Consider the following 16097-nt stretch of genomic DNA (forward strand, 5'->3'; position numbering starts at 1 on the left):
ACGCCAATGTGACGCTAACTGAAGACTGTGGAAATTAAAGTATGTGCATTACTTAGCCCTAAAATGTCAAGTTTCTATCCGTTAGCTCGGGACATTTCACCATGTCGGAATAGAAGCACTGCTACTGCGTACACGGGAACGAGCACATTTCGCTTATTGGGAAGAAAAGAAAGGATGGGCAGTAATATAGGCTGGCTTGCTGAATCGGGTCACTTCAGCAGAGTTGACCTGCCATGCCAAAGCCATGCCATGACAAGATATCCTGTCAAAACATTGCCTCCAGCAGCAATCCTGTTCAAGATTTACTGACAGTTGGAGGCAGCAACCATCGTAAAAGCAGCGGTCTCTATTAGGCTTGTGCGAATGTGATTTTGTTCGAATTATTTTGAATTGAATTTTATTAGTATATATATCACATATCATGGAGAAAAACGAAGATATTTGTCGGGCCCTAACTAACCTGCACAATATCTGTTAAGAATTGAAACAAGGCCTGTGCAAATGCCATTTTTTTTTTTGTTCGTCTTAAAGGAAGTGGAAACAAAAATATTCGCAGGCGTTAAACGGTAGCAGGATTTTATTTTCGGTAGAACGCAAGTGATAACGTGTGAAATACATCAAGTTTTAAAATACAATACTCAGAGCATATAAGTTGGTATAACAAGCTCTTGACCCAATGACGAGTCGATGCGAGGGTAATGCGTTCACTAAACCCTAAAGTAAGGCTTTCTGGCAGTGGGTATTCTTTTTGGATAGATGTTTTCACGGGTTAGCATGCCTCTACTGCTGTGAAGCCACCTTTACAGAAGGGTAAATACATAGTTTTGCAATATAATAAAAAACAATAAAGATAGTATTGCAACCTAATGTTAGAAATAAAACTTCATAACAAATTTTCGGATGTAACATTCAACTTTGTTATAATTGAGGGTCAAGTGTATATTTATCTGCTCATTTCGAATACTTCGAAATTTTCAATAATTTAAATCAAAGTAAATTCAAATATTGTAATATTTGTTTGAATATTCGAAGTATTTGCACAAGCTTAGTCTCTGATGTTTTGTTAGTAGCACTCACACAGAGCAGACAGACAATAAAGTGAAAGATAGAACTTTTTATTCAAAAGTAAGAATTAGGCAAAAAAAAAAAAAGGAAAGCAAACGGAAGCCCAACTTCTGGAAGATTCGAGGCTAGTAACTCGCATATTCTCCGGGTACACCTGCAGTAAATTAGCAATTAAGTTACTTTCTGGGTCGATAAAACAAATGAGCACTGAACCCATTGGTTTCAGCCAGAAATCCAAGGCATTTCACATGAGCGAAAGTTTGAAGAGTTAAGGCTTGCTTGAAGAGTTAAGGCTTGCAATGACTAGTGTGCTTTTTAGCGATTGCTAGATTCCCTTTAAAGCCCAGTGTTGTGTGGTGCTGGAATTAATGCTCGAATTTTCTGTAAGGACTAGTCGTTTCAGAACTGACTAAGCAGGAAAAAAGAAAAGACTGTTTTCAATTATGTAACCAAGATTAGCATGTTTGAAGAAACTTTCTTCTCAAGCATTAATTTTGTGTGAGCGAAACTGCTCACGCACAAAAAAATCTAGTTAGCCGTCACGTCACACATGACAACACTTGTTAACAATTTTGTCGGCCGTCTTTGAGGTTGCATCTGTCGTCGAGCTTGCCGATTCGCATCTTAACAAAACATGCCGTCACAAGTTGAAGCACATGAAATTTTCGTTTTTCAACGAGAATGTTGCGGAATTTGGTGCAAGTTGTCGCGGTGGCATGCGCAGGAATGGAACGGCCGGGCCAAGCGGCGGTCTCCAAGTCCCGCGCAAGCCTCCAAGAGACAGCGACCGGCTTCGTGAGTGCGCCCTGGTGTTGGCCCAGTGTCAGCTGGGCAGCGCGTACTCGTCCACCTTGTCCATAAAGCTGCAGACTATGGCAGACTCCACCTGTAAAAAGCAACGATTAAACAGTGACTCGCTTGTATGCACATGATGCGAGTTTGTTTCCACTAGTGATGATCGGGTCGACTTACTCCGAGAATGTACTCGCAGGTGCGGGGTTCAAGTAAGTAGAGGGATACGCTGTCGACGTTGCCCTTCGCCTGGCGGCACCTGCGATTGGTTCGAGTATGCATCTCAACAGCCCAGGCCCAACTTATAGTCGTCTCATAACGCAATCGCATCACTCATCAGCCTCACCATGCTCACTGCAGGGCAAAGGCCTCTCCCATGATGCCCCCATATGAATACACCGCAATTATATGGCCACATTAACCTCTGTTACGACTAACCTCAGATACCATAATACATAGTTATGTTCAATTAGAATGAAAGCTTAAATGCAGTTATCCCACTAACTGCGGTTGACTGCCTTGGTTAACTAATATGACAAAATGGCGACGCCCATGTCAACGGTCCTATGTAATGTGGCTCTACTGGAGGCCCAAACGTCCCCCTAAATGTGCATGAAGTTATGTGTCTCTGACAAAGATCATGACATCTATAGTTGCAGACACCCATGGTTGCAATTAGTCTTAACTTATGTCAGAACACTTGATACAATACGCTCGACATTTGGAAACTGTGCATGCATACAGGAAGTATTTATTTTAAACAAAATACATTTTGCTTGCCAGTGTATTTATGAAAAGCAGGTAAATATGTATAGTATTTTTATTCGTGAACTTGAGTGTAATGTGACGTCTTTCACAGCCAATCTCCTGTGCAACAGGCATGCCAGTTAGCCGAGGTTTGTCGTATCCGAGGCTGTAGTGCCCATGTAACTGGTGTATTACACAAGCACATTCAATTACCATTTTGCCATTAGATTGAGTTGTACATCACCTGCTGCCCTACGTGACAAGAATGAAACATCCCACGGTATAGTGTGAAGTTTTACTGATACTACGTCTTCCCCATAGGAGCATTGCATTTCTATATGGTCAATGCAGTCCTGTTTTCACCAGACACCACGTAATAGAATTGCCGATGAAGTGAACGTAAAATGGACCATAGCATGAGATGCATCAACAGATAGCAAGGTCATTAACTATACACTGATATATACAGCAGTTCCTCGCTCCCAGTAGAGATGCATTGTATCGAGCTCCAGCTGCAGATAACTGCCGAAAGGGTTAAAACTTACTTCAAGAGAACTTCCACTGTGCGAGGCTTCTGCGTAAGGTCACAGGTGTCCCCGGATCCGTAAAAGTGTGTCAGGTACCTGCAGCAGAGAGTGGCGTGTGGTACTCTGTGCTCTTCACAAGTTGCCAGTCAGTAGAGAAAAGCTGCTGCGAACCCAGCGTTTGAAAGATCTACTGCATTGCAATGACAAGTCTTGAATACGAAGCAATAAAATACCAGTAAGTTACTATTTGAGCTGATCAACACTGCAGCCAAACAGTCTCGCTCATGCAGTCGGCATTGTTTCCGAAGGCAGGGTCTCTGGCCGTCCGTCTCATGGCGGCAGTCTGACGAGACTTCCAAATTCGTACCCGACCAAGGTTGTTCTAACAGCTGAAACAGCCCTGCAAACGACCACAGTAGACGCTTCGTACAGTCGCCAACCAAAAACACAAAAGGTGCCCAATTCAGCCTTGCTCACTGTGACGTGTCACGAAACTCCATTGTCTTGCGATTTTTAGCTGCCGAGTGTGCTCTTCATCTGCGTTGTTTCCTCGCCAGAAGAGCTCTTGTCGAACCCAAGAGTTTACTGCAAACAACTACCTATCTAACCTGGGCGTGCGGCCGGGCTTTCGCTCGGGGTGCTTGTCGAGCCATGTGACGTGTGCCTTGTGGTCCCAGGTGCCCAGCAGGATGCTGATCCGCTCCTTGCCTTTCTCTTCGTGGAACTGGCTCACACGCTTGCCGTAGCAAAATTCGTACTTCCACCAGCCTGCGCCCTGTCACGGAAAGGTTTTTACCGGAGGAAGAACCAAAGTTCAATCTCTGGCGGCACACGTCAACTCAATCAGTCAGATTTATTAATACATAACACAATTACAGGACATAAAGTATAAAGACAAGGGTCCCATGGTATGAGACTGCAACGGGAGAGTGCTAGACAAACAATACCTTGGCTTTTGAAAAGGCGCCTGCACCGTGCTTTCTGGCAGCTAAAATGATTGGTACATCAATCTCTAGAGGCAAGAGATTGAAAATAGCTCCAAGACTGAGACCAAGAATAAAATACAGGCGCCAACTGACGAGCTTATTGATCGGAAGAATGTACATGCATCTGCTTTATGCTTTCACGCGAAACCTATAAATAACTGTCAGTAAATGCGCCTCCAAAGGCACTCCATATTCTATTGAAACAAAGATAATGTAATAATATGTTGATTTGTATGTTTCATAGTAATTACTATAAAATTTTAGTTAGCCAACCGTTTATCCAGAAGTCATTCGTATTTATCTTTACATAAGTAGAATCCAATCTCAAACTAGAAATGTAATGTCATTCCCATTTATATTCATTTTGAGCAAAGAGAAACTACACTTCCACACGGCCTGTGAAAACTGACATGTTGAATGACTTGTCAAACATGGTGGTGCTTACACCGTAGTGATCATATTCAAAAGTACACTGCAAAATGAAGTTAAATGAACGAACGAACTTTATTTAAAGTAAGTCTGGAAGTTTCAGGTGAGGCGGAGGAAGAAGCGATCGACCTCTGTTTGGTCTCGCCTTCTGTCTACCGTGATGACGATGGCTCGAAGTTCTTAGACACACGCTTTATAAAGAACCTTTGATTTGTCTAAACCTTGATGAAACTAGCCCTCTGTTAACTACTAGTCCACATATCGTATTTACTCGATTCTACCGCGCCCTCGATACTAACGCGCACCCGATTTCCACCACGAAAAAAAAAAAAAAAAAAAACGTAAGACATCGATTGCAACGCGCACCCATTTTTTTTCGCTGGCCCGCACGATCACACCACTCGAAAAAACGATTCCTTTCGGGATTGTCTTCCATTTAAATATGAGGTACGGGCGAAGCTTGTGCCCATCTGACGTGTAACAGAGCATTGCCGTCACTGTAGTTTTACCGTGGACCGATGTCAGCACGGGAACTTGCTTCGCCCCCTTCTCGACAGTTGTGGTGCCAGGCATGTCGAAGTAAAGAGGCGTCTGATCGGCATTCCAGATTTGCCCAAGCAGGTAGCCGTTGTTGCGCCGCAAGTTTAGGACGAACCTCTGAAAACTGTAAAGCTTGTCATCGTACTTCTCCGCAAAAGTTTTCGCATATGCATGTTCCCCTTCGGAGGGAAGAGCCTTTCCTCTTCATATAGTTAATTAGCCAGCACCTGCTCGCTTTAAACTGGCTCCGCATTAGACTTTTTTCTAAGACTAATTGCATAGCCCACACTTGGAGCAGTTCTGTCGTCACGGGCCGCTGTGCCGCTCGCTCCTCAAGCACATACTCGCGGAGCAGCTCTTTAATTTGCGGAAACCGACCCTGCTGTGGTTCACTGAAGCCTTTGCGTGAAGCTTTGCTGTCGACAATCTTCTGCTTTTGTTCCCGCCAGTCCCGCACGCACGTTTCGGGAACGACCGCGCTGCGGCCCGATTTCCGTCCGTTTCTGCACACGCGATGACTTTTCTTTTAAAAGCGGCATCGTGGTGAACTCGAGTTTTTGGAGTCGGCCCTTTCACGTCGTCGATGCTAATGCACTACTAGATGACGAACTCCTCAGCACACGTACGAAGTGCCGCACATGGTAAACACATAGGCAGAAATAGCCGACGCACCATGCCGACCACCTTCCTCCGTGATGCCGACGCACGTAGGGGGCGGCCATTTTGGATTTGCGATGGCAATAGATTGACCGTAATTTTTTTGTTCGTACTCGATTCTAACGCGCGTGCAATTTATGAACTCGCTTAACCGGAAAAAAGGTGCGCGTTAGATTCGAGTAATTACGGTAACTAGCAATAATAATTTGTGTACACAAACTTATACAAAGCGCATCAGACGTTTAAAAATGTAATGGAGCACTGTACATTGAGGGCCGCCTCCACCCTCAAAAACCAATTTTTTTTTTCATCCATTAGCAAAGATTCAGTGGCGCTCTCGGACGAACATCTGGAGGCGCCATCACGTTGCACAGATATTTTTTGTATGCGTTGTAAGACTTTGTTGACATGTACCCGGAAATCTTTTTTTAGCTGTCAACGAAGACCGACTGTAGTACCAGCCAGAATTTGAATACCGTCTACGGGGTGACCGGAGGAAATTGCGGCAGACATTGAACATTATTATTGTTCAGTACATTATTCACATTTTCCAGCAGAGGGATTTCTGAAATCGTGTTCAGAGTTGTTTTTTATATAGAACTGGCACTCCTACTGTTGTTGGTGTCCAAATTTATTCAACGAAGAATGTTCTCAGGAGCCTTGATCTCTCAGCTGGTGCAGGAAGTCCTGCACCAGCCGAGAGATCTTCTCGGAAGTTGGTGGTGGCATAATACAAGCAGGGTACCATAAAAGCAGACACTGCAAAGACAGACTACAGCGTGTCCCATATCATCATGTCCAAAAACGGTTTTCTGAGCCAGGTGGCATCAACCAGCAGCAAACCAGGAATTTATCAAATCCCTATGACATAATCTGGAATAGGAACAGGATAAGATCCCCCCAGAATACATTGTGGCTACTTTGAGAAATTTTCAGCAGTGTCTTCAAATTCATGTCGAAATACAAGGTGGACATTTTGGAACTAAAATTTGATGTCCTTATACGAGACTGAATGACATGTCAAACAAAGGAAGGTGTCCCTCATTTTAATTTGTTGAGAAGCTATGACTGTTTTCAAGAGCATAGTTGTTAATGCCCACACTTCGTTAGTAGTGAACAAAAGCTATCATCATCATAAATGCATTAACTCGGCCAACGAACGCTCTCTTTGCACTGCTCTTCATTTTCTGCCTGACTACCCGAACGCGTGTGCCAATTCGTCCGATGTGGGATGCAATAAATTGACTGGGCAAAATGAACATGTACCGGAGGAGAAAAAGAATGATAAGGAGGACAGTATAAAGATAGGTATAAAGACAAGAGAAATACACAGAGGGAAACACAAAAAGCGATAGAAAAAGGCAGAGAGACAATCGGAGGGAGAACACAAGCATACCATGGCCACGTGTACCTAGTATACAGAGGAAGTGGGAAAGGAAAGCGAGAGTGAGGTATTGGGAGAGTAGGGAAGATATTGAAGTACAGCAGAGTACAGTATATCAAAGAGTTGGAAACGGGAGTGAGGGCAAGGAGGACGGGAGCGTCGCCAAACCAGCTGACTTCCTCAGTCTTCGCACCGCTAGCGCATAACCGCCCCAACTTTTATTTCGTGCAATGGTATTTCTTGCCCGACCTGTAGTTTTCCCGAGTCATCGCAAAAGGGCGAGCCGTGCAAAATCCACTCACCCCCGTGAGGCAGTAGCTGCCTGCAAGGAAGTCCTGCACCAGCTGAGAGATCTTCTCGGAAGTTGGTGGCGGCTGCGGTGGCGACGGCTCGGGAGGAATCGGCTGCTGCTGCACCTGTTCTGTCCACATGCCCCTGGGCTTTCGGGGGGCACCGTCCTGGGCCACACACTGAATCGGATTCTCTGGCGATGTATCTGGACTGTGCAGGGCAGCACCAAGTTTGGGCTTAGAGGGAGGCTATAGCAAAACACTTGATTAGCATAGATTGACTAGCCATTATTTTATCATTGATTTTCACCATGATGGGCTCATTACTTAAGACAGGGCGAGCTGTGTATTAGTAGAAGGTTAAAGTGTTGTTTTTTTTTTAGTTTCATGCCAGAAACTCCATGCCCAACACTACGTGTGACATCACAGGTTCCACTTTTTTTGTTATATATATTTTAGATCACCCTGGCTGAATAACATTTTCTAAAACTAGCTATGTAATACACTTGCTATGTTCTGTTAATTAATTATCCCAATGGTAAGTTCACCCTGTCTTAAGTAACCTTATGCTCTGATATTATATATATCCAATATACCTCATAACTTGAATCCAAACCATCGATTTCGCACCAGTTTTACTTTCCAGAAGACTTTTCAGCATTTTTTTTTTCCAAAGAGCTAGAAATCATTGCTTAGCTGGAAGTGTTCAGAAGAGAAATGAGAGTGACGCGAGGTGCCCGAGCCACTAAAAAGCATTCGTTCACTTCAGTAAGTCTTTTTTCAGTTGCAATGCCTCCATAGTCGGGCAATCTAGACCCATGCAAAAAGCTGCGCTCTGCAAACAATCGGCACTGGCTCGACACACCTGTAGTCCGGATGGGCACAGATGTACGGTGTCAGCACCACAGCCTGGTACTCGCACGTCGAGAGCTCGTCGATGCTGAGCACTTCGTTGCGGGCCTCCTGGCTGCACACGTAGAGCACACGAGTCGTGCGTTGCGCTCGCTCGCCCAGCTCGCAAGCTGTGCCTCCCGTCATGTTGACTGCAAAGTACGGGAGCTCCAGGCCCCCTTCCAACCGAATGCGGGGAGGTCGCTGCACAAGGTTGTGGTGCTATAATGAGCGGTGCGCTTGGACTGTGCATCTGCCGTACGGCATAGCAGGCGTGTGCGCTGTGTGTCCACTACCATGCGAGATATAAACTCTCGCTATGGGGACACTTCTCGGCTTCTTGTGATGCACATTCGACCACATCAAGTGAACAAGCGCGGGTCAGCTCTCTTTTTGTGCATTCATGTTTTTTTCCTACGCTGGTGAAACTTTCTTGCAGATCAAGCAACAATGGCAGCAACTAGCCCCGGCAATGGATATTCGCTCTAGCATTGCACCTATCCCCAGTCGTTGGGTGTGAGCCCACCTGGAGCCGCCGCTGGTGCAGATCTTGGTGGCAGTAGCAAATACTCAAATGAGAATCTTGGAGACTGAAGTGGAGAAGGGTTCCGTGTGAACAGCAGTAACAACATAAGCCAGTCGGGCCTTTCGCTGCCATCTACTACCATCTGGTGATGGCAGCGGATACCTATCAGCAGGACGATGCAACTTAAAAACAATTTTTTGTACCTACAGCAAATGAAGTGGTTTACAGCAATGTTGGTGTTTGCCACACATATTTCTCATGACCATAAAACAAGGTATGTGGTTTTATCTTTACTTTCCAGCATGCTATAGTCCGAGTAGCGCCTTTTTGTCTTGGAAGAGGCGTTGCTCCTTGGTCAGGCAACTGCCATAACCGGACCAACGGTTGTGAGGTGTTGTTACTTCACTTGGTCAACCGTGTTTCGCAGGGTCCCCACCTAAGTGTATCTATCTTGCACTGTGGTCTTGATGCATTATTTTAAAGCCCCTCTAACAACCCTTTAACCCTGTTTTAACGGTTACTTACCCGGCTTCGCGTCGATAAGTAGGTCGAATCTGAAATGGAGCATTGGTGTCAGACATGGTCATCGCTTGTTGTCACAATCTGCAATTACCATCGGCTTCCAGCTTTTTGGAATCGTACTTGCCAAGGAAGTACTCCTGAAGGACAACCTAGAACAAAAGAGGTGCACAAGCATAGAGTAGCAAAAGCTAAAACTGGTACAAGAGTGCTTTCAGCATGTCATACATTGGTGGGCTAATTGTGTATTCATAAATTTTGTTAGCATGAGCACAGTCCTTTAATACCGTTCTGGTCACGAAACTTCTCCGTCACTCTATGGGAGAGCTTGATATGGTGCCAAGAGCGGCCGCTACGCGGCGCAAGCCGTCCTAGGGGGGGCCATCGCCCCGCTGCGCCCGGCGGAACGCACTGGCCACGGCGGCATCCCAAAGGCGTTGTGTGGTGGCAGCTCGCGGTTTCTGCATCAGCGAAACGCGAACTTCATGTGCCAGTGCACCGTGCTCAAGGTGGACGGCATGAAAATTCGAATGAACAATGCCTAAGACGTGCTGTGTGACGGGCTGCAGCTCCGGATACCGAAGCAACAAAGAAAAGGCGTCGCTCTTCTGTTTCCCAAGTAGCGCCGAACTCCGAGAGAAATAGAAGCGAGCTATACCACGGTTGGAAGCTGGCGCTTTCAGCTTCGAAAGTAAGAACGTTCGGGTGTGCGAAAAGCATTTTGATGCTAGCGACGTTGTGAGAACCGATGAGCACATTGTGAACGGGGTGGTCGTGTCGCTTCAGCGAGAGAGACCGAGGCTTTGCACGAACGCTGTTCCAAGAATTTTTGACGGGCTCCCGGCGTACCTGACAAAGCCGAAACCGCGTTCACGGCCTGCGACTCAGAGGCAACCAGCGAAGAGGCGGCACGCCTTTCTTCTCCAAAGTGTTGTTCTCAGTGTATTTTGTGTAAATAAATGTTTTCCAACTTTCTCCCCATTACATGCACCATATGTGAATCTCCCATTCATAAGTACACACCTGACTACTAGGCGGCGTATCATTAGCACCAAATTTAAGATTTATTGCATGCCTTAAATCATAACCGCCCTTCCCCCCCTTCCACCGAAAAAATAAAAACCAATGTGTAATGAGGTACCTCGGTAGTGACAGAGGCGGCCAAGCGGCTAGCACTGGCATCAAAAAGAACTTCCAGATTAGGCTGCTGTACTTCCGTTCCCGGAGAAATCATGGGTTGTCGGCCGGTAAATAATAATGCCCTAAACAGTAAACACAAGGAAACATCAAGCGGCGGGTGTCCCGTGTAAACTGCGTGAAAAGAAATGATCAATCAAATGTTGGGCACGTTTAGAGCGGTCGCGAAAGCCCTCGGCATCGAAAGTCCCCGCGTCAAAAAAGCGATCGGAGGTCACAAACGTGTGTCCAAAACAACTGCGCATTTGGGTATAAACTCAATTGAAAGGTCTGGAATAAAACTTCTGGCTCAACCATTCAGTTCATTTGAATACTTGGGTAGTAGCACGCGAGAGGCGAGCCGGATATAAACGAATGTGATTGCTCCTGTACTACCCAGTCGTGTTTCATTTCGTTCACCTTCCTCCCCCTATTAGCGGCCCTACCAGAATATAAAGCTCACCTAACGCACAAACATAATCGCCCTTTGGCCGGGCGCAAATACAAACATGTTGTCGAGCAGATCAAGCAGTAGCTGCTCGCATCAAGAGCATGGAGCATAAGCATCGTCTTTCAACACTTGCGAGCTATAGCTCGCAAGTACTGCTTTGAGGCATCGTAAGTATGCATATAATTGGGCTATGAGACAATTATTGACACAATGCATTATCGCGCGGTGTGAGAACACTTTTAATGCGTTGCTGTTTATAAGGTGGGCCGCACTTCCAAGTAAACTACGCGTGCGTTCCAAAGTAAACAGCTCTCATTCGTCGTCGACACTGGATGCCGTTTCAACTTATTTATCTGGTGGCATTGATGCGTTCAGAGACGTTTAAAACAAGGTAACAGGAAGAACAGCACGCACATAATCGCGCCGAAACGTCGGGCGCAGTGTGCATACAAGCCCAGCAGTGGCGGCGGCTTGTGGCCCCCATACGACGGGTGGCGCCTCTAGCGACAGATTTTGTCCCTATATCAACCTTCGGGCGGAGTTTCGTGACCAGAAAAGCATTGAAGGACTCTGGCATGAGCAAGACAAAGTAAAAAAAGCAATGGCATGCACCTTTGTTGTAGGGTGAGAGACTCATTTCGTGGACCAGTCACAAGCGTCTACAGGAGTACTTTCTTTAGTTTATTTTTATTCCTTGAGTCATCTTGTTTGTGCAGAGAAACTTATGCATGTACTTGTGAAATAGCATGCAAGATTTAGACATACCTTGTTGTCAATGCTTTCCTCATGGTACTGCCGAACGCTCTTGCCATGGCACAGCTCATAGGTCCAGTATTGCTCAAGCTAAAAAAAAAAAAAACAGTTTATGGTCAATGCGCAGGGCACAAACACGAACTTGAGATGAACGAGGCCAAGTCACACATGCACCCTAAACTTGATTTAGTGTCTCTCAAAGAATCAATCTGGTCGCACGTTCAAATTGTAAACTGACGCTCCGCTAATGTTGTCAAAACCTGCCCAGCGTCTAAACGCGCGGGCTTGCACGAAAGGAACTATTCAGGTAACCAGCAGCGTCGTGAAAAACGCGTCGGGCGTCTGAACTCGCTTGCACGCCAGTGATTATTCTCTTTCGCCTGAAGGCCCCATGCGCCATCGGCGTAGCTGTTACAGCATCGGACTTCGGTAAGAGAGGCCCTCAGCTAAAATTCAACCATCAGAGCAGTTATGTGGCGTTTGCGCTGCGCAGCGTCACCCGTGCGCAGGTGTGCGTTTGTGACGTCTCATGATGTTAGATTATGGGTTCGCTGTACTGGCGGGTGAGGGAAACAGGTGAATGTGGGCGTAGCTGACGAAATACGAAACGAATCGGCAGCGTGCACCTGTACGTTATCTCACTTACGCGGTAGGAGCAGAACAGCCGGGAAAAGAGCGGCTTCAGCAGCGCAAGAGGCGTCGGCCCCGCGTACGGAGCAGCAGCTTCAGCGTCCTGCGCAACAAAAAAATGTCAGTAATACGGCGGTACAAAAGGAAGAGCCGCGGGCACCTCTCGCGATACTGGATTGGCGGGTAGCAGGCACTTGTAGCGCTCCTTTTCGGCGGAGACCATCCACAGCGTTTCGAGCTGGAACAGCAACGACCGTGGGGAAACATCATCTCGAGCGTACCGCTAAATCTTTCAATCTCTCGACCGTCCTTACCTCGACGGGTGCCAGTTTCTTGTCGGGCGATGCACCTGGCCAGTTTATGCTGAACAGGACCGAGTCGTCGGCGATGTTGCCGCGAACCGAACACGGCAGCAGGGCCAGGCTAGCTGCTCCGTAAAGGAGCGTAAGCCAGACTGTCATGTTTCTCGAAAGCCGTAGCAATGTTTATTGTTTCGTAGGGAGCAATCTGTGGACGCGAATCGGCTGCTACATTTCATGTTACACGTAACATATCTTCGCCGCCTCAGCTGCGTTTACGTTGACCCACCAGCTGAAGCGGCGCTCGCGACACCTTCTGGTGGTTTCGTGTTTCGCTATTGCTGGCTATGTAGTTTCGTAAACAGGGTGTAGTTTCGTACAGCGTAGCCTCAAAGATTGCTAGTTATTAGCGTTGCGCGCCGCAGCGATGTGATACAGCGATCATGGAGCAATGAACCGCGCTCAGCGGTTTCTCAGCAAAGCAACCTTTTCAACTCTTTTCTAATTCATCAAATGCGGGTTGAGCGAACCTGTGGGGCTGTAATTTGTCAGCTTAGTTTACCTGTACAAAAGTCGAGTTGAGATGTGTCAGCTTGACAAGGGCAACACATCCTAGGAGGCGTTGAGAAGGGATTCACTAGCGCTTCTAGAAGCGTGCACTAGCTAGACTACGCGAGAAATTCTTCACAAAACTGGCACTCATGTTTGGCGCGCGGTAAGAAATCATCCCGTCCCACATACGATGCACAGCTAGGTGAATGTGGAAGGACCATCGCTGTCGCCTTGTCGCAAACTGCTGTCCGAGTCCAACTCGACCCCCTCTTGAAGAGTTCCTGTGAAGATGTCTCCGCAATACAAGCGCAACAAAACATTTTTTATGACGCCTCGCTAGCGGCACTAAACTTTGTAGACGCTGGCTGCGCCGAAGCAACGCAAGCATGCCATTTTCTTGGCGCTTGCGTTCACAATGCTAGACTTGTAGTTTCGGTTTCGCTTCCAAAAGCAGAATTGTCACGTGATTCATACCAGTGATAATTGAATTACCTCCATTATGTGCAACATCTGTATTTAAATGCGCCAAGAAGCCATGTATGTGCAGTGACTAACCGAGCTAGAGAAAAGTGCGATAGACTTAAAACGTGCCGCAAATGAGTGCAGCACTAGTGCACTCTTTTTCTACTTTTATTGCGCTCTAAAGGAGTGCTCCTCGGATGAGCTTTTCTTTCTTTGCTTTGCTTTTGCCTTCTTTTATTATCCTGTTAGAATGGAGCGTGCGTGACAGCACAGGGCTGCAGCAAGTACAGGCTATTGAGCTCGCACCTTGCGATGAACTGTGAAGACTGGGCGAGCTCTTTGCAATCCTAGCGGACATGTCTTCGTCCGTATGTCTACGCTCGCCGTGGACATAGAAAGTGTACGAGTCACGAAGTAACCCAGGGTTTTTATGTGCGCGCTCTTCGAGTCAACCCCGTTCCTCGTCCGTTACTGCTGACGTGTGTGCGTGCGTGTGTTCACCGCTGGAACAACGCTGGCTGGCATCCGTAGTGCTGTCGGGCACCGTCCGCACACCGGTGACATGCGTTGATGTGCCACACCGTCGATTCGTCGGCTGATGCTTCGGCTTGCAGCGTACCCGCCTGCCGCCACTCCAGCAGGTAACCGCCTCCCACCTCGGGGTCAATCACGACTCGCGGGAGACACGACGGGTGCACTACGTAGAAGCTATCACAACAAAACCACAGTAGCTCACACACGCGCGGACACGCCGAATGATGGAAAAAACGGGCGTCAATAGTGTCGTTCTGTTGCAGAGATTGGAAGGGGGGGGTAGCGCCGTTCGTATCACTACTACCGTGCCGATTACGCCGGCAACTTGACAGATCGCACCTGTTTCTCTAGAGACGACGTTTCGTCTTACACATTGGTTTTCCATACACACAGTGGTGGTCTTACGATTCTCTCCTGCGCCGTGAATAGTGTCCGATTTTGCAAGCCGCGACTGTTGGGATGCAGAACAGAACCCCTTGTTGGTGATGCTGAGGGTTGTGCTGCAGTAGTAGTACTCGGCCCAAGTCGAGCTTCACGTCTTACGCGTGTTCCCAGATGGAGGATCCGTTGAGCGGTGTACCACGCTTGGTGCGAGCGCCGGCCCTCAAGCGCGGACGTGCGGATGCGACGCCACTCTCCGAGCGGGTAAGTTTTTGCTTCCATCCGAGCTCGGAGCCACCTGTTGATTTCACGCCATGCGCGCAGCCGCTGTCGTTGCGGCGACCGCGCGGTGTTCAAAGAAAGACGCACGTCCGTCACTGGCCCCAGTTTTTTTTTTTTGCGTACTTGCATCCGAAAGTTGTCGTCGCCGCGTCCCTTGTCGGTGCAGTGCGAGCTGTCGGTTTCAAAACCCCGGCGCACGGACACACCAGGCACGTCTGAAAAGGCGTGGTGGCGGAATGAGAATGTAGCGGTACTACACCAACGCGAATGGCCTTGTTGACGGCAGCGCTGCAAGGTTGTGGGGGGGTGCTTCTTTTGCAAGAGCGAGGAGTCGGGCGCGCGTTGGCGTGCTTGTGTGGGCGGCGGCTAGCGCGCGCCAAGCATGCGTACCGAGCCGAGATTGCCCGCCACCCCCGAAGAACCATCCTCAGCCGAATCTGCACCCCTTCTGCAGGTCAAGCTAGAGCGGGTGCTGGGACTGACTGTCACGAGCAGCGCGGCGCTTGACTGCGACCCAAGTTCGGGACTGGTCGCCTACCCAGCCGGGTGAGTGATCGCACTGGCACACCTCTGCCGGTTCGTTTTCGCTTCTTGTCGCGTTGTGTTCGGACGCCCCTGTCATGTTCGCGGTGCGTTGAATGTTCAATTCGCGGCGGTACGTTGACGTCTCCCGCCTGGTTTCGGAACCGACCGTCCGCAGATCCACTTTCGATCTCAATCGAGACCCCACCTTTTACTTTCGATCTCGATCGGGACCGATCGGAATGTTATTGCTCAACTGCGATTGACTCACATCCGCGTGGTGGAACCGTTGAAAGGTGGTCTATGTGGCTGGTGTATTCGAAATTAGTCTCTTGCATAGTTTGCATTTGCACTGAATGCATAAAGCTAATGCAAGTCTAGTAAAAAAAAAAAAAAAAAGGAAGTCCCAACTTTGTGGTTTACAAGAATTGGAATAGCAGCTTGGTGCGCAGGCATTCGAGTACGTCATATTTGATGTCCTAATTTAAGACATCACGAGGACGTCTTTCTGGTTTACAAGGAATGGAATAGCTGCTTGGTGCACAGGCATTCGAGTACGTCATAGTTGATGTCCTAATTTAAGACATCACGAGGATGTCGATAGCTGTGTATTCCATCTTTAATAGCACGCGTGATTCAAAGCAAATGCGCTGTTATTTCAGGAACATGTGTATGACTGTTACTGGGGTTTCCAAGCAGGCT

General features: G+C 47.6%; 3 protein-coding genes across 7 annotated transcripts in view; 2 read left to right on the forward strand and 1 right to left on the reverse strand.

Moving 5' to 3' along the window:
* LOC142765685 (WD repeat and HMG-box DNA-binding protein 1-like) overlaps positions 1-1992 on the forward strand; it is a 39764-nt gene extending 37772 nt beyond the window's left edge. For both annotated transcript variants that reach the window (XM_075867126.1, XM_075867127.1), the window contains exon 24: positions 1790-1992. In XM_075867126.1, the coding sequence (XP_075723241.1) occupies positions 1790-1864 (75 nt within the window). In that variant the 3' untranslated portion in view covers positions 1865-1992. The remainder of the gene's footprint in view (positions 1-1789) is intronic.
* LOC142765686 (endoplasmic reticulum lectin 1-like) lies at positions 1100-13566 on the reverse strand. The gene is made up of 12 exons (XM_075867128.1): positions 12678-13566; positions 12524-12601; positions 12380-12466; positions 11746-11823; positions 9448-9505; positions 9360-9388; positions 8283-8512; positions 7430-7628; positions 3740-3906; positions 3150-3227; positions 2038-2116; positions 1100-1951 (listed from the first exon to the last, which is right to left on the reverse strand). Exons 1-12 carry the CDS (start codon positions 12822-12824, stop codon positions 1889-1891), a joined length of 1293 nt encoding a protein of 430 aa, XP_075723243.1. The 5' UTR covers positions 12825-13566; the 3' UTR covers positions 1100-1888.
* A 159-nt stretch (positions 13567-13725) lies between these two features.
* The window catches only part of LOC142765684 (mitogen-activated protein kinase-binding protein 1-like), a 42611-nt gene continuing 40239 nt past the window's right edge, over positions 13726-16097 (forward strand). For all 4 annotated transcript variants that reach the window (XM_075867122.1, XM_075867123.1, XM_075867125.1 and 1 more), the window contains exons 1-3: positions 13726-14317; positions 14766-14855; positions 15328-15419. In XM_075867122.1, the coding sequence (XP_075723237.1) occupies positions 14766-14855; positions 15328-15419 (182 nt within the window). In that variant the 5' untranslated portion in view covers positions 13726-14317. The remainder of the gene's footprint in view (positions 14318-14765; positions 14856-15327; positions 15420-16097) is intronic.

This window comes from Rhipicephalus microplus, chromosome 6, assembly GCF_043290135.1.
Source record: "Rhipicephalus microplus isolate Deutch F79 chromosome 6, USDA_Rmic, whole genome shotgun sequence".
In the NCBI taxonomy this organism is placed as follows: Eukaryota; Metazoa; Arthropoda; class Arachnida; order Ixodida; family Ixodidae; genus Rhipicephalus; species Rhipicephalus microplus.

Excerpts from the sequence above, each read along its gene's own strand:
- LOC142765686 (XM_075867128.1), bottom strand. The coding sequence starts at position 12,824 with ATGACAGTCTGGCTTACGCTCCTTTACGGAGCAGCTAGCCTGGCCCTG. Across the intron at positions 12,467-12,523 it reads CCAATCCAGTATCGCGAGAG|GACGCTGAAGCTGCTGCTCC; the intron begins GTGCCCGCGGCT and ends TTTGTTGCGCAG. Across the intron at positions 3,228-3,739 it reads AAGCCCGGCCGCACGCCCAG|GTACCTGACACACTTTTACG; the intron begins GTTAGATAGGTA and ends TCTCTGCTGCAG.